Genomic DNA, 23,348 nt, shown 5'->3' with positions numbered 1-23,348 from the left:
TCAGAGATGAGAGGTGGCTTCTTCAGGTTTGTTCACTGCTGATACCAGTCCTCTGGATAATGGAATGAATGTGTGTGCAGGTAGTGTAGGATCCCAACCCTGAAATCCAGGATTTGGTTCAAGACTATTGTGGTGTGGTTAAGATATATTTGTATGTTGAGTATTTTCTTACAGAGGAACTGTCATTATGGCAGAAGCCATAATGACACTGAATTCCTGTTGCTACAGAGATTGCGTAACACTTATCATTGTGAAATGTGTTATTGTGAGAAGTGAGTCAAGCATACAGAAAGTAATCCTATGCAAGTCCACCCATTACCCACATACCAACTCAGTCTGTATAAAGACAAGCTGCGTGTAACCACCGATGACAATAAACACTTCTTCGAGGGCAGTGTAGAAAAAACCCGTTCGTTACCTGACTGCTGAGTCATTCTGACCCAAGGAAGGTAAGAAACTTGGGTGCCAGACACAAGTTATTTTTGTGCACATGCAGCTTTAGATTCAAGATTTCTGCTGGAGGGATCTGTGGATATAATAAAGTAGGCAAAATCTAGAAATTGTGTCTCCTATTCATGACGGTCTTCCTACAGTGACCTTTGGGGACCAGAAATCTTCAGGGCTTGGTTATTGAGTGGTGGGTGTGCTGATGGTTTTGCTCAGACAACACACCCAGGATGTGCAGCAGCCCCCAAAGTCACTGTAACTCCAAGCTGTGCTGTGCTGAGCAGAGCTGGGCTGGCAGAGCTTTACCCATGCTGGAGCCTGGCCACCTGCCTCCCCCAGCCATGCCTGTACCTCATGCCCCTGAGTTGGGCAGGAATGTGTCTGTGCTGGTCGCTGCTAAGATTTCCCAAAGTTGTTTTCCTTCTGGGACCCAGGCTTACCTTGAACTGTGTTATTACAGCAATACTATGCTTGATTTTTTTGTATATCTGGTAAGTAAAATGTTTCTTCAGCTGCAACACAGTGGTGACTTCTCAGTGACTTCCTTGCCATGGTGCTGTGAGGCAGAATTGCTCAAAGCTGGCAGCTCTCTTGGCTTTGATACTGAGTCTTTCCCGACAGGGTGTTTACACGGGTGTCAGCTTTCAGCCACCCTGGGGAATTCCCAGTTTTGTGCAATATTTCCTCTTTTTAAAGACCCCTGCCTTTGCTTGTCTGCAGCCTCCTCTTGGGTGATTCAGGCTCCAGACATGGGGCTTCCTAAAACTTGTGCCTCTGCTGTGCTTTTGGTGCTGTCTGCTCTGGGGGCCTGTGCCCTGGACACAGATGTAGCAGCCATCTGTGAGCACCATGACATCTTAGAATCATAGACTTGATGAATTGTTGGCTTCTCCTGAGGAGGCCTTGGTGCTGATGGGGAAGAATCATTCTTTTGGGTGATGCTACATAATGAAGATGAAGATTTTGCGAGGAGGAAGAAGGGTTTTTTTGATTTTTTGCTAAGTGGTAAATGACGAGACAGGTTATGTTTGTTTACCCTCACTGATACAGCACAGGTCCTGACTAAGGTTTTTCTAGGGATCATCTGAAACTAAAGTAAAAATATTCTATTTACAAAATACTATGCTAAAAATTTCTTTCCATGAGAAAAAACTGCTGCTTTCCATGAGTAATTTCAAATTGTACAAAAACTTCCTTTTGAAAGGACCATCATATAAAAAATTGTGTTGTTGAATTCTTTTTCACAGAACAAGCAAGTCTGTTAGCGCTAGGCAGAGAGGTCAGCACAATTCAAGGGATAGTTTACATTGCAGTGTGAGCCCAGTGGGGAGGACACTCTCAAGGCACACGTCTGAACTGTAATAAGCTGTTGGCCAAAAGCAGGAGATGTGGTGGGACCACATGTCTCATAAACATAGCTGAATTATTTGCACTCTGGAGCAAGAGGGCTGTACCCCCCAGAGGTGGTCTGTCTTCAGCACTGGCTGAAACTTTCACTGATGGCAGCCTGTGAAGTAAGGTGATATGGGGTAGTGTATCCTAACCAGGGGAGTCTGGGCTTGCCACAGGATGGGTTTAAAAGCCTGGAGAGGAATGTGCAAATTAAATGTTCAAGTGCTCCTTCCAGTGGACCCCTTGTAGGCTTCTGACAAGCTCTCCTAGCCTTTTATTCTACTTTTATTTAAAACAATTCATATTTGAAACAGGATCAAATTCCTAGAACAGCTTCATTGATTTTTTTGGCAGAAATCTACTCAGATTACTCAACAAAAGATTATTTCCAAAGCAAACTTATTAGTCTTTACTCCTCCTCTTTCTGGTTGATATTCCCCATGCTGGTCTAGGAGCAGGGAGGCTGCAGCCATGCTCCCTGCCCAGTCCCTGCTGCCCGCTGCGGTGTTGGCACTGGCAGCCCTTCAGGCTCTTGCCTCCGACACCTTCCTGGCAGCCGTGTACGAGCACGCCGTCATCCTGCCCCATGCCAGCGCCCAGCCCGTCCCTGCCAGCCACGCCTTGGCCCTGATGGGCAGGAACATGGATGTCTTGGAAGGGGCCGTCAGGGAAGCTGCCCGCCAGGTACGAGGGCCCCGTGAGGGCTGTGCCTCAGTGTTTGCTGCTCCTGCTGGCCCTGCTGCTGCTCTGCTGATGGGTGACCTTTAAACAGAGCCTGTTGTGACAGGGTGCACACATCATTGTGACTCCTGAGGACGGCATCTACGGCTGGCGATTCACAAGAGAATCCATCTACCCCTACCTGGAGGATATCCCTGACCCGGTGGTGAATTGGATTCCCTGCACTGACCCCTCAAGGTGATTCCTTCTGCAGGGGCTTAGGTGCTTTTAACCTATTATTGCATGGAGTCTTGAGCAACTTGCATTAAATGACTAAGAGCTACTAATTCTTTAATCTATAAAAAAAAAAAAATCACAAGTACTGTAGAAATGAGATGCCTAAAAAGAATTCTTAATTAAATGGTAATGGGAATATGTAAGATAAAAAGCCTTGAGACAACTTTACTTGCGAAAGGACAAAAATGCGAACTTGTAGGGAAAATAATTATTTTAAAAACATGCACAACTTTATAGATTCAGACCACTTGTGAAGACCTTCTGTAAGTAGAAGCTAATTTATTATCATTTTAGATAATATTATTCATGTATAGATCAGACAAGTTGATTCAGTCCTCAGTGCAGATGGCTGAGGGATTTGTAAACCAAATTACACCAAACATTAATCTAGATATGAAAGAAATATAATTTGGAAGTGCAGCTACTTGCACAGTCTGCTGTGTTACACAGAGGTGGTCTCAATGTGTGTCAACTGGGGACACCAAAAAGACCAAGTTCATTTCTAAGCTAAGCTTTTATGTTCTCTTCTGAGGCCTTATGAAGCTAGATTTCAGGAGTCCTCAGCTCTGTAAATGCCCACTTTTTACTAAAAGCTTACAGACAACAGTTATTAGAAAAGGCTAAAATTGTCTTCAGAATCAGTGCTTAGAGCTGCTTGATAATTTGCTTTTAAGGTTTTTAAGATTTATGTCTCTGTACTGATTTATTCTTTTTTTTGCTTTGTGAAGCTCTCCACATCTTTGTATGCATGTTAGCTGGGAATTCTATCCACACAGAACATTACATTGTAAATGGTACAGAAACACAGGAAGACCATTTTTTAAAGATAAAAGAGACTGGCAATTTAAAATGATGCTATGAAGAAAATGAACAGAAGCTATAATTTGATGTATTAATTTTTCAGCATCTGGGGATGCAGTTAATGGAGTAGCAATTCTGAAGGCATTTCTTCTACATGGGCACTTAAACTTCTACAAGATTTTTTTTTCTTTCAATAAAAATGCAATAGATTTGGTCCAGCTCCAGTGCAGGAACGCCTCAGCTGCATGGCCAGAAATAACTCCATCTATGTGGTTGCAAACATCGGGGACAAGAAGCCGTGTGACTCCAGCGATCCCGGCTGCCCCAGGGACGGTCGCTACCAGTACAACACGGATGTCGTCTTTGACACACAGGGCAAACTGGTGGCTCGCTACCACAAGGTGAGGAGGTGCTTCAGCATCCGTCTCTAATTTATTATCAATAAATTTTTTAACTCTCTGGCACCAGTTTCAGATGGTGTATACAGTAATTTTACACTATTTGAAAGTGACAATCAATCCAAGATGATCTGGTGATCTTATGGCCAGAAGGAAAACCAAGCAATAGCTTGACCATTCAGGGCAATTAATCCCAGGAGCACTGCAGCTGCAGAGTGCATGTCAGCTGCCAAACATTTGGCCCTTGGTCTTGGAGCTTAACAGCTAATACTGGATGGGCATTGCTTTCAGAAGGTAGATGGGGCACAGCCACCCCATTTTTGGAGGAGAGGTTCAGCAAATTAGCTGTGCCAGCCAGCTCAGGTACCTCAACTCCCAATTTTGCATTAAGGTGGATCTCAGATGCAAAAGCTGTTTGTAATCTTGCCTTATTTTCAGTTTCTAACATGCCATTTTCTTCAATTGCAGTACAATCTGTTTAGAGGTGAAACTCAGTTTAATTATCCAAAAGAGCCAGAAGCTGTCACTTTTGAGACTCCTTTTGGGAAGTTTGGCATTTTCACTTGCTTTGACATCCTTTTCTATGAGCCTGCCGTGGTCCTGGTGAGCGAGATGCAGGTGGACACTGTGCTCTTCCCAACAGCTTGGATGAATGTCCTGCCCTTTCTGACTGCAGTTCAGTTTCACTCTGCCTGGGCTATGGGCATGCGTGTCAATTTACTTTCAGCAAATACTCACAACACCAGCATGGAAATGACAGGTGAGTTGCATTCAGGAACAGGGAAGTTGTTCCCAGATTCAGAAGCAGGCAGAAATGTTTTAGACATAGTGAAGTCTCTGAGAGACAGTGTCTTAATTGGACTAAATATCTTTGTGATTTGGCACTGAATCTAACAAACAACTTCAGCTAAGAAAATGTTGGAAGTTCTGAAAAAGATAAAAAAAAAAAAGAAAACCCCAGATTGTTAAGTTTTGATAAGTCAAAAGTGATATTTATTTCAAAAATAGCACAAAGTTTAACTTAAATTTTCAGTCTCTCATCTAGAGGCATCATTTTCTGTTTAAAATTCAATCAACAGTTAAATGAAGAAAATGTTTTAATCAGAACCTAATAGTGTAAAACCAAATTTTATGCTGTATAAAGTATATTTTATTCAGTATATTTGTATACTGAATAAAACATTCTATTTTTTGGGGATTGCTGAAGATACAGAGATGTTATGTTTTGCTTTGCTCTGAATATGTATTTATTTCCTTTTTCTCTTAACTGAGAAAAGGACGTGGCTTCATCTCTGCTCTCCCTTGAAGCAGTGAAAACTACAAAGGAACATTTTTGCCTGCCCTAAATAGACTGAGCTGAGTTTAGGCCACAGCCGTGTGTTTCCTTCAGTGAAACATTACCACCCCCAAGATTTGCCTCCTTTGTAAACTATGCCACTCTGAGAGCTATGCTTCATTTTCCAGCGAACCTCAGTTTTAACGCTAGGATGGGTATTTTAGCTGTTCTGTGCTTTAAAATCATTCCAAAACTCGTAGTAACGCGTTGAATGGAGGGAATGTCACCGACAAGCGACGCCAGCGTGGCTGGGTGGCTGGTGGCCCTGCCAAGCCGTGCGTGGGCGCTGGCTGACGGAGGGCTGGCGGTGTCCTGGCAGGCAGCGGGCTGTTCGCACCACAGGGACCTGCCGCCTACCACTACGACAGTGCCACCGAGGAGGGACGTCTCCTGCTGGCAGAGCTGAGCACACACCCCCGTCTTTCCCCCACCTACCCTCCCGCCATCGACTGGAGTTCGTATGCCACAAGCATCAAGAAATTTCCCGGAGAAAGCGACACTTTTTCGGGAGCTGTCCGGAGGGATATATTCACTTTCGGTGAACTCAGGCACAAGGATGGAAATTACACTGTTTGCCAAGGAGACTTTTGCTGTCATCTGGTCTACCAGATGTCAGACAAGAGGAAAGATGAAGTTTATGTCCTGGGGGCCTTAGACGGGCTTCACGGTTCTCTCATAAAATACCATTGGCAGGTAATTCCATTTTTAGAGGTGAGTGTGGCCACATGCCAGCCACCTAAAAACATTTCTCCATTACTGCATACTGGGAAAATTTTCTTGCTGTCCAATCCAGCTCATGGTTTCTGAAAACTTAGTGGTGTTTTGCCTTTCTGTCCCCTGCTCCCCACAGATCTGCAGTCTGCTCAAGTGCCCAAGCACAAACCTGAGCACATGTGGGCAGCCTGTGGAGACGGCTCAGACCAAGTTTGAGATGTTCTCCCTCAGTGGCACGTTTGGCACCAGCTACGTCTTCCCAGAAGTGTTGTACAGCGGGGTGCAGCTGGCCCCTGGGGAGTTCGAGGTAATGGGACACCCTGGAGATGATTGTTGCAAGGTTTTTCACACTGCAGCACTGAAAACTGATCTGGCAGCAAAGTCCTACCCAAGAACCACTTTCTTTGGTTCTGCAGACAGTTACCCAAGGGGACAGATTTAAACAGGTGGATTGAATCAATCCTTACTGATGAGAACATACCAGTCCTGGAGCTGAAAACCTCTTCAGTGCTTTCTTTAGCAAATCTGCCTTCCCACTTCAGATCGCAAATGAATAAACCACAGCTTTCAAGGAGCTATTTTCTCATGATGGCATTTTAGGAGAAAATGAAATAAAATACTCTGAGAAATTGTCCGAACAAGAAAAATTACTTAGAAGTATCATGCGTAATAGCAGAGATTCTATGCAGTTAGGAATGTTAAAAGTGATATTTGAGGGGTTTGTGAGGTTTTTTTATTTTATTTGGATGTTAATCTTTTATTTTTGCTAAAAGATGCTTTTATTCACAGATTTTATGATTTTCTTAGATTTTATGTTATTCCTTAGATTAGTTTTATGAAATAGATTAGATGAAATCCTAATTGGTTAGGAAGAAGTATTTAACAGCTTACAAGAGACAATGAAGACAGGGAGAAAGACCTGAAAAGTTTTAGGGGAAACAAGGGTGATTTTTTTTAAAAAGTAGGAAATTGAAAAGCATTGTTCACCCTTCATACTTGTTTTTGAATGAGACTTCTGAAAAGTAGGCACATCAAAGAATTTATTGGTATGCTAAAAGTATTAACAAATACTTACTTAATACTTACTTAATATTAACAAATGCTTACCTTTTGTCACAGAGGCAAAAAAAATGTTGTTGCTGGTGTTCACAGTTGGTGAGCAGTGATTTCAAATTGATATGTTAAAAGTGACTAAGAAAAGCTACATATAGCCAGTAGCTTGAAATTCTCTATTTCCATCTGAAAATTGTTTTGGGGTCTACAAATCAAAAAATGTTTCAATTGTGTCCTAGATGTGTACATAACCTTGATTGCCTCGTATGAGTAACTAAAAAGAGCCTAACAAAATAGTTATTTTCACTCTCACCCTCTTATGAGGTGCAGAAAATTATCTTTTTTTCCAAATACAGAGGAAGGTTTAAGGACTTCTTGGTCCAAGGAAATGTGGGAAGGCTATACTGGGGAAGCTATGGCAAAGCCAGAGAGAATTCTGTATTCTTTTGCTATCATGACTATTTTTAAATGTTGCATCAAAATATTCACCATCTAAGGTCTATTCTTTCTGTACTGTGCAATATTGCTACTCTGTTAGTTGACTATTAGTGCCCCTCTTTCCCTTTTCCACCAGGTGCTACGTGATGGGCGTTTGAAAAGCAAGAATGGCACCTCGAGACCGCTGGTAACAGCGACACTTTTTGGAAGGCTTTATGAGAAGGACCCGCCACATCCTCTGAGGATTTCCCCTGAAGTCTCTCCTTAGGAGTTACAGACTCACAGAGACAGGAGGGGAATTTCTTCCTGAGCTGTCACAGTTACCCTGTATGATTCCTGTTCTGCAGTATTGCAATTCTGCTTAGCAGCTGTGGCAGTTGGGCTTGTTTGGGAGAAAGTGATGTCTTCACTCTGCTGTGCATGCCTTTTCTTTTTAACTTTCAGCCACTGCAATTGTTTTTTAATGTGCATGATCTGTCACATGAATCTTTTATTCAGAAATTTTGTTTCCCCCAAGATATCATATAGATTGCTAGCAAAATCTATGAAATGTGTTTTGTCATTTTATTGGGGAATTAATCTCTCCAAGAAAGCGTTTGTGTTCCTTTTGCCCCTTCCTGTTTTTCAGACTGTATAATCATTAAGTTTTTGCATTTTTCAGCCTTATAGCCCAATCAACTGGGCCTACTTAACACTCAGTGAGCTTTGGCCTCATTCTGACCAAGGTACAGAAAAATAAAGAGAAAACCAGATTTGAAATTATCTTAGGAGCAATCTTAGAGAGAGAAAGTGGTCCCTCCACAGCCCACCCAGGTGTTGGGTCTGGCTAAGGTCATAAAGCACATCCAGTTTTGCAGTCCCTCTGACCTTGCACCTCTTTGTAGATGGCAGATGGGTGTTTGGTCCAGTGCACTTCATAGCCAGCTTACCATATCAACACAGTACCCAACACTGTCTCCTGGGTATGTGGATGTTTTCTTCAAAATGGTTAAGACATATGAAATAGGCAATCTTTTAGCACCTGAAACACATTTTACCCTGTAGCATGAGAAATGGGCATTATTTTGGATTTCTAGCAATGATATATCAAACTTGGCAGCCCTGGGCCTCATTTCTGTCTATCATGTTATGGAGCAAATGAGCTTTGTTTGCATCAAATATGTCTTTGTCCCTGCCTCCACCCTTAACCCATTGCATTTTGCATCTATTGCCCTTCTTACAGCCTGCACCAAAGTTAGCACTGAGCTGTGCTAAATCTGGCATGGAAGAAACATTCAGTGGCTTCCCACCCCATGCACACCTATGTATGTTATCCAAAAGTTGTTGAAATTGCATTATTTCTGTTTTTCTCCATGCTGTAGCTCTTTAGGGACTCTTTCTGGGAGTTTTTTAATCCAGGAACTAAAATGGCTGAACTATTTCCAAGAGGAAACTGTACACTTGGGAGCAGTTACTCAAAACAGACAGGGATTCTAAGTCGTGCTTGCTGGTTCCTTGTTCAGCACCTCCCAACTGAACACAAAAATCTCTCACATACTGCTTGCTGGAATTTCTGAAGTTGTGGGTATTTCCCAGGCACATGCAGAGCTGACTGTCTTGAGTTGTCAGAGCTGGACACAGGTAGGGTGCAATAAATATTGCTAGTTAAATACAGGATATCAGAAAAGACTCTTGTATCTCATCCATTACCAGTGCAGAAATCCAGGATTCTTTGAAAATTACACTAAAGGCAAATTTGAAGAACGGCTGACCTGCACTTTTTGAGATGTGCTACACAACTTTCCTCTCCCTGAGAGGGTTCCAAGGGTGCCATGCAATAAACCACTGAGGAGTTTATTAAGCCCTTTCCCATTTCTGTTGGCAAAGCAAGAATTTGGACAAGCAGAGGATGAAGTTGTGTGGCCTGTTGCAGCAGCCTCAGAATAGCTCTATCATTTCCATACACAAGAACCACAAACCCTGCTTTTGGGAGAGGAATCCCTGGGGGGGTTGCAAAAACCAAGCAGATCTTCACCTCAGTGGCTGGTGACACATGTGATTAGACAAAGTTCATTTAAGAAATGCGAGGTTTTGTAATGAAAGAAAATTTTGAATGATGTAAATTACAGAAACATTCAGAATAGAGAAGCAGAGAGGTCATGAATGCCTGATGCAACAAATGACATTTAACAGCAGCGTTTAGTGACTCTGGGACAGATGTGCCAGAGTAGAAAAGTCAAATTAATTTATAAGTAATTCGTGTCAATGACCCCACCCCAAAAGCTACTACAGATGGTATCATAATGAGACCATCCCTCTCTGAGCTGGAAAAGTGTGCTCTTCATACATCAATATTTCTTTCTTACACCTTGATGCTGGCCAAAGCAAACAAGACCCACCTGTCCACAGTGTTTCTAACCTCACAGAAAGAAAAACAAGTTCATAATAGATTTTATTGATGCAAGACTTCAGATGAAGGTAGGAAAATAAGTTTAAACAAATATGATCCAAACCTTGCAGCTAACTTAAATAAAACCAGTAACAATTTTGGGGAAACTTTGAGTAAAATCTAATGTACCTTATTTTACATACTGAATCAAAGTAAGGAGGTCTTGGGAAAAAACAGAAAAACAACATCTTAATAATCTGGAATTCTGAAGAGAGAAGGACTCTTCAGCCATGTCCTTGCACATATATTTATGACATATATTCAAGTCATGCATTAAATAATGAGGTAAAATCAGAGGTTGTGTGACTTTTAGATCAAGTAATTCAAAGCTAAATGTTTATGAACAACTCATGTTATCATGGGTGAATTACTGACACTATGGGCCACCATTCCTGGGTACACTGCTTCAGTGCAGGTATAGTGAGTGACAGACAGAATGACAATGACCTGAATTTGAGCTGCAAAATTTCTAATTAACCAACAATTGAATTAGTATCCTACTTCTTCCAGATAGTGTTTGCAATGCCACTGGCCACCATCAGGGCAACAAAGCTGTAAAAGAGAAATCACTTGTGTAGGTCAATAAAGAGAGCAGCAGTTATTTTAAGAATTAACACAGCTAATACAGGAATGCTTCTCTGTGGCTTGTGATGGACCATGAGATGTCATGGAGCTCCAACAGAGAAGTAATTGTAGTACACTTAAAAATTGACCTTTTAGCACTGTGGACACCACCTCCTGCTGAAGCCACAGATGAGCATGACAACATTACCAAGAGTTGTCTATCTGAAAATCAGACACAGTTGATTGGTGAATCAGAAACTTTGCATACTGACAACACTGTGTTATTTCCTCTTTCAGCCTGGAAAAAAGAAATAAATTAGCAGCTGTGAAAGTATTAAAATACTTCCTGTAGCCACTCAATACTATAAAGTTTCAAGGGAAATAATCAATTTTCTGTTCAGATATTCTCATGGCAGCAGGGAGTTTCTACTACAAATATGTATAATATAGGAAATGCATTGTAACTGCATGATTTTAACTTTGTCTGTCCTTCTTTATTTGCTGCTTCTAATGTTAAAGTTAACTGATGAACTTATAGTCTGGGAGCTATGGTAGTGTCAGGATGCAAGATTAGCAGGGGGTATACAAAGTAGGGATAGATTTTAATGTCAAACATACAGGCAATGTTAGGAAATCCCCTTTCAGAAAAAGGCAGAATGAATATTTGCATACAGTTGGTCACCCAGCTTATGTAATGAAAAGCATAATAACATAAAACTAAAAAAATAATTTGAATACCTTTGAGATAGTCTTCAAGAGCAAGTGATGACTTTTGTAACAGCAATTTTGGGCATTTACTTCTAAATGAGCATTAGGAGTATGAGACACACTTGAACTTAACAAGTCAAATATATAGAAACAGTAAGGTCAGTTTTTTATAAGATGTTTATTTTCTATTCTGCAATTCACCTTGATGTATTTTCCAGCTGAGATTGAGTGTTGTACACTTAGAAGGTCTATTCAGTTCTAGTTTTAGGGCTTTCTAAGAAAAATTAATTTGAGGGGGTGAGTGGTAGTTCAGGCAAAACTTTCTTGTCAAACTTATGGATGAGCTTGGAAAATCAAAACTTTATTCTGCAACATTTATGAAATTCTTAGACAAAATATAATGCTGACAGTTTCCATTAAGTTGAGCAAAGAAAGTACAGTGAATCTAGGACTGTGCCATTGCCATGTTGCTTACAGACTCTCTAGGATACACTCTCCCATAATTTTTAGAGACCTTTCTAAGTTTTCTATATAGTATTTATTCCCATACTGGCTAAGTGCTGCTATATAATACCTGTATCTCTCTCTTTCTTTCATTTTGTCTCCATTAGGAGCCAGAAATCTTGACTTAATGCTCTTTTCATTGAGGTCCCATAAAATCAGATGGGGGCAGTGAGTTTGCTGTACCACCACTGAATCAGTGGTGGTTACATCAGTTTGCATCTACTGATTGTGTGCCTGCAGAAACAGAGCTGTTCTACATTTAGCTTTGAGCTCAGTCATAATCTGTGGATTTTTGTCAGTTCCCTCTGCATGAAGGGTTTCAACTTGACTGGGTTTAGTTGTGGTTGAAAGCCATCAACTCTGCCCCAAAGAGCTCAGAGATAGTGACTGATACAGCTCCCATCCTGACAAAAGTTAGGTGCACTGATCCTGTGAAATTCCCAGCACCTTAGTTGGTCACCCAGCTGACAAAGTGTACAAAAATTGATCCAAAATATGTACAAACCTTTATTTTCTTCCCATTCCCTTCTTGTTAAGTGGTTGCCTCCAATTTTCTCAGACATGTTTTTGTGCCAAATTGGCTGCAGTAGCTATTATAAACAAATGGTGAAAACACATTTTAATTCATTCATGCCAACATTTTTTAAAAAAGAAGAATTATTCTTGCCTAAGAAGAAATTAAATACACTGAGATACAGGAGGGAAGAGTGAACTGTGAAAACATGGCCATAAATAGATAATGAGGTATTTCCTGGTAGCTAGGCTGAAAGACAGCTTTTGGCAGGTGTGAGTAAAAAATTATGTGTGGTCTTTTCATAACTAGTGTCAATTAGCTGTACCTTAAGAGTATCAGATGGCTGTATATATGAGGATTGTGTATATATTTAAGCCTAAGTTTAATCAATCATCATTACCTAGCAACAGGCTTAAACATTAATTCTGTTGAAGAGTTTATTAGACTAATGTTATGCTAGGCCTTTTAATTGTTTATTCATGTTGACATCAACCTCTGTTTGCAGAAATTCTTCCAAATTCAGCATTAGATTTATCAAAAACAGAAATTTCTTGTACTTAAGGGTTGTGTAACACTTAATGTAACCACACCTGTGTTTTGCCATTGTAAGAGAGTCTTACAATGCCACTTGTTTTCTGCTGAGCCTTTTCTTATACATCGTTGTCCCTTCTGTCACTAAGGAAGTGACCTGTATTCCTCCCTGATTTGCCAAAGCTCATCATTAGATCTTGATGACTCACAAACATTTGCAAGTGGAAGGGAGAATTGGTAACAGCTGCAGATAAGAACAAAATGGACTACAGAGGGTAAAAGAGGGAGGGAGGAGGAGAGATGCTTTCCCTTCACCCTTCCTCACCTGCATGAACAAAAAGTTATGTAAGATGGTAGAGGAACATTTAAACAGCTGAACCTCCTGTTGCCATCTGTTCCCTCCCAGTGTCATGGGTATTGGCAGGAGCTAGCTAGTCAGTGAGAACTTGATAACAAGTCATAAATCAAGTTCAAATGGACTTCACCCTTACCACTTCTTCAGTGACCCAATATTCAATTGATGCACAGCACATACTGACAAGATAAATAAAGATTTTCAGGGGAAATAAATGGGCTGCCCAGGCATGTCTGCCTGAGCAGAGAGTCAGCAAGAAAGATACAGCCTCTGGCTCATAATTTCTGTGCTAGTTGTGTTGCTGGATCTGCAGGGTCATGAGACCACTGATGTCCATGCATAGTATTGCTGCTTCCTGCAGCAAGAAATGACTGCAAAAGCCAGAGATGGCCCTGGCAGGTTCCCCCTTAAAAATGGCCCACAGTGCATTAGCACTGGCATCTGCAGCCTGCTGGGCTTGCAATGGTCTGCTAGAAACAGTCATATTCAATATTTCTGGGGAAATAGCATGTGTCTACTGTAATCAAATCCAGCATTTGTGAAAGGAACAGAGAACAGAAGGCAAGCTAGAGGACATAATGTATTGACATATAAGTCTTTATTAGCAATTTTAGCTCTCAGTGCCTTCCAGTAGAATAGCCACACTTCCAGACCAGAATGTGACATTTCAAGACTTTCATTTCACCATGAGTTGTCCTTCCTGTTCAGCCTCGTGTCCTTTGTGCCACCTTGCCAATGCCATACTTTCCTAAATCCAAAGCTTATCCCAGCCCCAAAAATCCAGGGGAGAAGTTGCAGCCTGAGCCCCACAGGTCCTGCTACAGGCTCAGAGAAACCTCTGGGGAGCAGGAGCTGAAAGGCTCTCCACCAATGCAACCCACCAACTGACACACAAACTGATCCAAAGTGGGTCAGTTCTTTGTTTCTTTTTGCCTGAAAGGATGCTCCTTCTTGGGTTCCACAACAATATTAAAATTATTGTTTGAAAATAGGGGATGCTCTCAATGAGCTGCATGGATAGTTCTCTGGTATGGCAAAAGTATGTAAATAGGAAAACAACAGCTCTTAAGTCCCTGCTACAAAGCATGTCATATAAACACCTGAGCATCATAAATAAAGAACTAGCATAATTTTTCATTAGAAGGAAACAGTATCTTTTAATCAGTCTTGTTGTCAGACACTGTCAAAGTATCGTGCTTAGAGTTTTTAGAAAATATACAGTCTGAGACAGGCAAATCAAATTTTTAAAGATAACTGAAAGTGTTGTAATGTTGACAACATTACACAACATTATACAAAACTGAAAGGAGGAAGTGAAATAGTGGGTAATCTTAAAAACAGCTCAGTGCTATTAGCTCCATTTGTTCCTTGACCATAATAAACATTTCCTTCACTTTGCGTCCTTCTTTTTATGCAAGAAGCCTGGCTTTAGCTTACTTCAAATTGCTTCATCTTTGCATATGCTAGTGGCTTGTGCCAGAATAGATTTATGACATGCTTCTGTTTTCTGGATATTTAAGATTTACGTCATCCTGTTGAAGAGATTTTCCCAGCAGGCTGTGAACCAGTCAGACCAAGCATGCAGCCACTTAGTTGGGAGAATTGGTGTGGGATGAGTCAGTACCACGCTGTGTCTGCAGCCTGCTCCTGTTGGTGATGAGGAAGTGGCTCCTGTGCTGTATCACCTCCGAGTCATGCAGTCCAGAACACGGTGAGCTGCTAACATGCTGGTCTGGGATATAATTTTCTTTCAAAGATGAATCTCCTATGGTTAGCACTGAAGATAATAGTTGTTATTCTGCACAGTTCTTTCTGGAGTGAACAGCAATAGCACCAACAGCAGTAAGTATGATTTAAAGTATGATTTAAGCAGCCATTCATTCCCAATGGTTGAAAGAGAAACATAGCTGGGGGCAAAGCTCTTTTCACACAGAGCTATGAATACAGAGTAAGGCTCTTTCCTTTCTGTGAAGTTAATAGAGGGCCATAAGGATGCAGACTGGCATTGAACTTTTCCACTGTTCAGTGCCTCCCTCCTGTGTTTACCTTCTTTTTGGAGGGGGTGTTCAGAGGCCAGCAGATATAGCAAAGCAGTCACAGTCAGTAACTGCAGTTCATTCCTGTTGGGTTGATGGGTGCAGGAAAGGCTCAAGGCACCTGCCCCACTGTGCCTCTGCTCTGTGCAGCAGCTGCAAGGATTCACTTGCCCTGCTGGAGTGAGGCAAGGGGCTGCTCCTGCCCTCGGGAGCCCTGAGAGGAGATTTGCTGCAGAGTGAAGGCAATGGACCATGTTATGGCATTACTTACAAGACTAGCAGATATGTAGAATCCCTCACCCTGTGCAGGTATAGCTTCTTGGCTTTGGATGGATGTGTTTTGCCTTGTTACTAAGACACTGTTTTCCTGGAATCTCTTACTCTGCTGTGCATTTCAGTGATTTGTATTTACATTGGAGTTTAGATTTATAGTCCTTATCCTAAGCACTATACTTGCAGAAAGAGCACAAACATTGCATTACTCTGTATAAACAGCTGGATTTACTTGGCAAGGAAAAGGGATGTTTTCCACTGAAAACTAGGAATAGAAACCATGAGAAAAGGTCTACAGTTCTATCATCTCACTTATTCTCCAAATTCCTCTGGTACAAATCTGGGCTAATTTCAGACAGTCTTCAATGGAATTGCACCAGATTTTCAGAAGTGGCATTCAGACCAGTAGTTGCCAAATCTTCTTGTTTAATCCCTATAAAGAAATAATTATTTTGTACTAATAGCTTATTGGGAATTTGGCCAGTTCTCCCTTGATTTCAAGCAAATGAGTGGAAACGTAGGAGGATTTTATTTTTTTAATATCCTGCTCTGTTTTTTCCCCCCCCCTGAGAACTTCATAAAAGTGAGTGGAGTTATACACTTTCAAAACTCCTCTTCAGCCATTGGGTCACCTTACAGCCTCCAGTATTTATAAATAAATGGTTCCCTTAACAGGGAAACGGTTTATAAAATGAACTGTGTGAATATGAGAAACTTTCTACTGATTGACCAAACAGTACCCACAGAAATTCAAGCTAAATGAATCACCACAGAAACCAGTGATTTCCTGGCATTTTTTTCACAGTAACAGTTCCCATTCTCAAGTCCTTTTCTGTTCTTCCCCATTTCCAGAGTTACTTCCACAGTTTTGTGTAAGAATGACATTATAACTTTTCAACACATTTTTCAAATAGATTTGATGTCTGAAAAAAGTGCTATTTCCATTCCCTTCTGTGCTGTTCTCCATTTGAATTACTTTATGTTTTAAAGACAAACAAACAAGGAGGGTAGATGACCCACAGTAGTCTAGACATTGTGACATCTCTCCTTCGTGATTTTCCAAAACTCTGAAAACTACTTATTGCAGAAACATAAAATTTTCTGGGGAAAAAAAAGCCATAACAACAAGTAGAAAAGTAGAAAATTTTTACTTTGAATTTTGATGTATAACTGCTTTACTATAGTACGGATTCTAAAGACTGCTGAACACTGACAGTTTGTAAGTGCCTTGAGTTCTCACAGAAACAGAGTTTGACATGCTTCTCCTTTATATTTTAAGTGGCAAATCTGAGAATATTTTCATGATGCACATCAGCATTAAGGCACAAGAAAATGCCTGTTTGAAGCATCTGCACCAACAGAGTGAACGCTTTCTATTACAGTGTTCCTTCTCACTCTAAATCAGTTTATTTGGCCTGCTTAATTGCTTAATTATCTTGGTATATCAAAACCTCCTGCATTATTTCATCTCAGCCAACACACCATTAAATACCATGGTTCCCATGCTCACAGCCCCCCTAGATCTGTGGTTCACTCCTTTCCAATGTGTGTGGGTCTTGCTGTACAATTTTAGTGCAAGCCATGAGATGCAGGGGAGCGCTCCCTGACCAGATGCTCAGCTGGGCACAAGGGGAGGCAAAGCACAGCCCACACTCCATGGCTGGCTGCTGCTGCCCCATGCAGCAGGGCAGACCTGCTCAGGGCAGGGGAGGGCTCCCCAGCCCCAGGGGTTCCCCCAGAGGCGTGCAGGGAGCTGCCTCTGGAGCAAACACTTGAAGCAGAGCTGCCATTCCTGAAAATGCCCTCGAGTTTTGGCCCTGTGTTACTAAGGGAGAGAGCACAGAGAGTGGTGGGGGAGCACTGGATGGTCCTGGGCTGAGTGCCCATAATGAGCTGGCTGCCAGAATTCTTTATAACATTGAATTGTACAGAGTGATGTAACATGGGGTTGTTCCCCCTGATTTTGCCTTCCTATAAAATGTATATGTGTATTCAAGGCAGTAATTACCAAGCCCTAAACCTTCACTCCTCAAAGAGAAATGCCTGGCTCTGAGGAAGCACACAGCATGTCAGAAGGGTGAAGGCACTTTCACAGACCAATATCTAGGACCTAATATGTCCTTCTTCACTTTCCAAAATTGGAGCTGACTCCTCTCCTCAACATATCCTCTCAACACTCTCCAGTGGTTTCTCTCTCAGCCTGATCATTATTTCTGCAGTTTTTTTAGTTATCAAACTCTCTTGTTATAGCAAAGAGAAGCTTGTAGTGCAAAACCCCAGTCTGTTTATGAGAGCAGACTCAAAAAAATAAAATAACTGAGTTGTATGCACCCATTTTGATATTTGTGCACATAACATAATAAAGTAGCTAACCCCTGTCATCAGAAGAATTTGTAAGTAATATCTTAATCCACTTTATTGCATATGCCCTTGAGGCACCCAGCTTAGCTGGGCTTCAGCTGATGGTTATCACAATAATGCTCTTTACATTCAGCAGTATCACTGTTTCAAAAGGCTGCATGGTCCTTTGTGGAACAAAAAATTGATGCTCCTCATCTGTGACTCTGGTACAGCCAATAATAGGTGTTTACTTAAAACACATTTTCAATAGCTGTATCTTGCAAATAGCTGTTAACTGATGAGCTGCTAGATTAAACCTGTTTGTTCAGTAATCATAACTAGGCTGGTAAATACTCAACGTGTCACTCTGTCTACATTATACCTTTCCAAGGAAATCTTGCATGCCGCTGTAACCAACCTATGCTTATGTATTTTGCTATATTTAAAAAGCTTACAGGAGGCAGGCTGCATGGTGTCTTTTGTTCCTTGCTTAGATAATACTGGGCTGCTCACAGTATGAACGTAACATTTAACCAAATAAGTAAACGTACTTCAAATCATAAGGCCCATTAAACAAGAAAGAGTGCTAAAGCCACGATTTTGTTCTCCCTGTGGGTGACAAAATAAACAGTTTGAGCTGCTATTCACATCAACAGCTGCCACTGAGTCCAACTGCCTGGAATGCTGTTCATCACACCAGCATCCCCCAGGAATACATGGGCGTTTCTGGAAGCTCCTCTAGCCATTTGTTAAAAGCCTGTTCTCTCAAAATTTCTGTTACCCAGAACTGTAATGGTGGTGAAGAGGATCAGCTGCCTTTTGAGATGGTCTTTAAAAGGAAGAAGTGCCACTCAACCAGCAGAAAACAAATGAGTGTCAAGAGCAGACTTCTACCCAGCATGAAGTGACAAAGTTAAGAGAAGAGGTTTGTAAGAGTATGATTCTTCATAATTCCATTTTATTACATTTTAACCTTTGTAACTACATATGGAAGGAAAGTATTCTGCTTTCTTCTTGAAATCTTCTTCAGAGTTCAGCTCACTTGAACACTTTGCCACATGTGTTTTGATTTATTTAGTTTCCATGTAGCACAAAGCCATGCACTTGATCTCAGTTTGCTCCATCCTTTGGCTGTAGTTTTCTACCTTCTTTTATTAAAAAAATAAAATAAAAAAAAAACTTTCCTGATTTTTATTTTTTAAAGAAAACCTGTTTTCAGGACAAATCATCTTTCCTTAGGCTAAACAGTTTATCAGAAAATAACAGAGAAATTATTAATCTTTTAAATCTTAAGGAAAACTAGAGATAGCATGTTAATTCTTTTTTGATAGACTTAATAGACTTAATGCTTTACCACAGTTGTGTAATTTATTTATACTTTTATACAGAAAAAATGAAGTTCAAAATCTATGTGATCCATTTACAATCTTAATGGGCTTAAAATCTTTATAATGATGCCCAGTAGATACAGTTAAATTGGTGTTAAATTCTTTCTACTTTGAAAATAGAAAATTTGAGTTAATAAATATTCATCTGGCTGTGCTTTCTCTGCCTTGGGTGTAAACATGCTGAAAAAAGGAATGACAGGTAGGAAAAGAAATATGAGAAGACTGACAAAAATAGAAGGAAAAGGTACACGAAGTGATAATTAAAATGAGGTGAAAAAGAGCAGAGATGGTGTTAAATATTAGCAGGCAGAAAAAAGGGGAAGTGAAAAGCATCCGAAACAGTACATAAATATAGTCAGACTCCATATGTCCCCTACTCCTGAGAGTGTCTTTGTGTGAACTTTGTTCCTGGCACTTGGGTGCCACTGCCTGGCCCTACTTGCAAAATCCCTCTGTATAACACAGGCTGTTTGCTAGTTGTAGCTGTCAAGGTTTTGCTAGCTATACTTTTTTGTCAATATTCATTCAGTTTCCAGTGGAGTGGTGTGCTTGTTAAAACATTTGGGTTTGTATGGGAAAGAAATTGGTTTTTTTTACTGTGTTCTATCCAGGATAACCAGAGGTAACTAAATCCCAAAGCAAGTGGGTTAAATCAGTACTAGCCAAATTGCCATGTCAGTATTTTTCTGACAATTGTTTTATACCATAATGATAGTGCTACTGAACAGCATGTACTAATGATCTCTATTTTTCACAATAGCACCATCCTTCTGTTATTTAAAAGAAAAACTGATTTTTCAAAAATAAATATTGCTGGCCAAGTGCTTAAGTACTTTCACTAAAAGTTTTCATAAAAAGAGCAACTTGCAAAAGGGGCATGCAACTGCCTACACAAGAGGAGAGGGATATTTGTGTCCTTAGATGCAAACTAAACCTATATTCTGAAAATGTTTCTGTCCATGTTTGTACCTTAGCTAAAAAACAGATTAATATAATCAATACTCATAGTAATGCTAAGCTACTAGCACTGACAGAAACTAGAGCTCGACAGAAAAAAACACATTTGCTTATACAGCAGATTATATTTCAGATTAGTCAGATTCTTCCATTTTATTTTGTCAGCAAATGGCAGAACAGTTTTTTTACTTCTCTTAGATATTTTCCTTGCATCTCTACTTACAGCTAGAGCTTGCAAGGATTTTCCTGTAAAACTTGATCTGTCCAGTCATCACTATCAGGATGGGGCTGGAGGAGAGGTCACACATGGATGCCTCAGCTTTAGCCTTCAGTTTTAGACTTTTAAGTTTTAGACTTATGTGTCCAAAAAGAAGCTGAGGGAGATGCAGAATTTAAAGTTACTGATTTTCAAAAGCAAAGTGGAGATACAGGACTCCAGCCAATATTGATGAAGAAGACTAGGATGGAAAACAGAAACAGGAAATACTGAAAAGGGTTTCTCATCTTCCCACTGGACAAGGCACTGCCCAGTGCAGGCCTCCCAGAGTCACTGCTGTCCTGGTGCAAGGACACCCCATTATGCAGTTTATTTCATCAAAGGAGATTCCCATTTCCAGGGAAGTCAGATGATAAAAGTGTTATTCTGCTAAATGTAATTACAAAATACTTTCATCCTTCATAAATAATGGAATGCGAATTTCCTACACATCCAACCAAACTGAGGTGTTTGCAATGCCCTTTTATTTTCCTCTCTGCAGCTCTTCCCATCTAGAAAATGGAAAATCAGTCATAAACATACCTCAGAATTAGGAAAAACAGTACCTGTGCTGCATACCTACGTGTATTTGAGACTCTAGTAAGGATGCAATTGTTGTGTGAATCCGTAAATGGCTCTTGCATAAGGAGCATCTGGTCAGACAACATCCGCATTTCCATGTACATCTTCATGGTTTGCATTATTCTGGCCACAGTGGTTGGAAATCTGACAGTTATCATCTCAATATCACATTTCAAGCAGCTCCACACGCCTACAAATTTCCTGATACTTTCAATGGCTACCGTAGACTTCCTGCTGGGGCTCTTCGTCATGCCTTGCAGCATGGTGCGCTCTGTTGAGCACTGCTGGTATTTTGGGGAGCTCTTCTGCAAGATCCACACGAGCACTGACATTATGCTGAGCACAGCTTCTATCTTCCATCTTTCCTTCATCTCCGTCGACCGTTACTACGCTGTGTGTGACCCTTTAAGATACAAGTCAAAGATAAACACTTTTGTCATCGTGGTCATGATGTGTATAAGCTGGATGGTCCCTGCTGCTTTTGCTTTCGGGATGATCTTTCTAGACCTAAACATGAGAGGGGCAGAAAAGGTTTATAATCATGTCCACTGTGCCGGAGGATGCTTTCTCATTTTTAGTGAAACTTCAGGTATTGTGGCCTCCACAGTGTCTTTTTACATTCCTGGATGTGTTATGCTGTACATCTATAGGAAAATATACTCTGTAGCCAAGAAGCAGGCAAGATCCATCGATGCAATTAGCAGAAAAAAAATGCAATTTGAAATGAAGCACCACATTTCATTCTGCAGAGAAAGAAAAGCTGCTAAGACTTTAGGCATCATAATGGGAGTGTTTCTCATCTGCTGGACTCCATTCTTCTTCTTTACAGCTACCAATCCATTTATGAATTATGTGATACCTCCTGTTGTCATTGATGCTTTGGTTTGGTTCGGCTATTTAAATTCCACACTTAACCCAATTGTTTATGCATTTTTTTACATGTGGTTTCGCAGGGCATTGAAGATTATTCTGTTTGGAAAAATTTTTCAACCAGATTCTTCCAGGACTCATTTGTTTTCAGACTAATATGTTTTAAATGGTTGGTTTCATGGCTTTGAACTTTTGCCTGGAGGCTGAACTCCCAGATGTAAGAGCTGGGAAGGAAGAAACACCTATTTGTTTGCCTATTTACCAAATTTAGTTCAAACAGATAAGCAATTGTGCTTTACATATTCTTTCATTCCAGATTAGGTTTTGTATGCAGTGTTTTGATTGTATCTATTTATTTGCAATGCACAAAAGAGCGAGATCTCCATTTTCAAACTTATAGCAGTTTATATCCCTGATATTCTTAATAAAAAAACTATTGATACAATATTTGTGTTCTCCTCTAGAAAGAGCAGAAAAGCCTTTTCCTTTGAATTTCTTGGCATCCTTGGCTAATAACCCAATCCCCTTCCATATGTGTGCAGAGCTCAAAATAGGCCAATAACCAGCCATACCAGCACATTCCATGGAGAGAAGGTGAGGCAGAGAAAAGTTGTGCTGCTCTTTCTGTTTCCATTTCAACTAGTCACTTGTCACGTCTGAGTTTGTCACTTAAAGGCTTTGCTGCTTAATGAGATCAAAAGCATGTTTAACAAGATCAAAGACAAGAAAAAAATATGAAGTATGAAGTGAAAAGCAATTGCAAAAAAGCTGCATTGCACCTGAGAATGCCAAAATATTATGTCTATCTGTTTAGATGTAAAACATTATTTGCTACTTTGCATCTTAGAGGACTTTTTTTCAGCTTGAATATGTTATTTCATCTCATGCCAATCCTGTAAGAACTTTCTAGGAAAGCATACAGAGAACTGTGAAGAAATCCTTTGGTTGAACTCAGCTGGATTATGAAGGAACAGTACTGGGAGTGGGCAGGAAATGATCAGTATCTGAGAAGAGAACATGGAGAGAAATTGATGACTCTGTACTAAAGTAAGAGCTATATTCAGCAGTATGTCCTCCACTAGTGTTCCCTGTAAGAGTGCTTTGTATCTATATGTTGTCTTTGTCTTCTGTACTTTGTAGAGCACTGAAGCAAGCTATGCTGAAAAGCTTAAAAGTTGAATGATAATACATTTCAGCAGGGCAAAATATCAGAATCTGAAATTGTGTATTTTACTGTTTCATTGCTGTCTTGTAAAGTTTGCCCTCCTAAAAATGACATAAAAAGGAACAATGAAAGTATTCCACATCACCACTTCTACCCTGGATCCGTGCTAATGACAATATGACTACTTTAATACTTAATCTCACAAAAATAAAGCAAGATTTACAAAAGTCTTTCTGATAAATGATGGGTAATTATTTTCTTCCTTCATCTCCAGTGAGTCTGGCCCTGCTGTAGTTAATATTCACAGAATCACAGAATCACAAGGTTGGACGAGACCTTCA

The 23,348-nt window shown here is 40.5% G+C and overlaps 2 protein-coding genes across 3 annotated transcripts; both read left to right on the top strand.

Annotated features, from left to right (window-relative positions):
* Nucleotides 1-345: 345 nt before the first annotated feature.
* LOC130251849 (pantetheinase-like) lies at nucleotides 346-8,086 on the top strand. The gene is made up of 8 exons (XM_056488828.1): nucleotides 346-449; nucleotides 2,292-2,523; nucleotides 2,627-2,757; nucleotides 3,806-3,998; nucleotides 4,464-4,755; nucleotides 5,651-6,024; nucleotides 6,182-6,352; nucleotides 7,673-8,086. Exons 2-8 carry the CDS (start codon nucleotides 2,311-2,313, stop codon nucleotides 7,802-7,804), a joined length of 1,506 nt encoding a protein of 501 aa, XP_056344803.1. The 5' UTR covers nucleotides 346-449; nucleotides 2,292-2,310; the 3' UTR covers nucleotides 7,805-8,086.
* Nucleotides 8,087-13,658: 5,572 nt separating this feature from the next.
* On the top strand, nucleotides 13,659-23,348 carry TAAR1 (trace amine associated receptor 1). Of its 2 annotated transcripts, none has more exons than XM_056488599.1 (3): nucleotides 13,659-14,851; nucleotides 18,575-18,714; nucleotides 20,893-23,348. In XM_056488599.1, exon 3 carries the CDS (start codon nucleotides 20,997-20,999, stop codon nucleotides 21,996-21,998), a length of 1,002 nt encoding a protein of 333 aa, XP_056344574.1. In that variant the 5' UTR covers nucleotides 13,659-14,851; nucleotides 18,575-18,714; nucleotides 20,893-20,996; the 3' UTR covers nucleotides 21,999-23,348. The 2 variants fall into 2 exon arrangements, with proteins under 2 accessions (XP_056344574.1, XP_056344575.1); XM_056488600.1 differs by having other exon boundaries at nucleotides 13,659-14,982.

This window comes from Oenanthe melanoleuca, chromosome 3 (assembly GCF_029582105.1).
Source record: "Oenanthe melanoleuca isolate GR-GAL-2019-014 chromosome 3, OMel1.0, whole genome shotgun sequence".
NCBI lineage: Eukaryota > Metazoa > Chordata > Aves > Passeriformes > Muscicapidae > Oenanthe > Oenanthe melanoleuca.
This window is presented reverse-complemented; position numbering and strand designations above follow the sequence as displayed.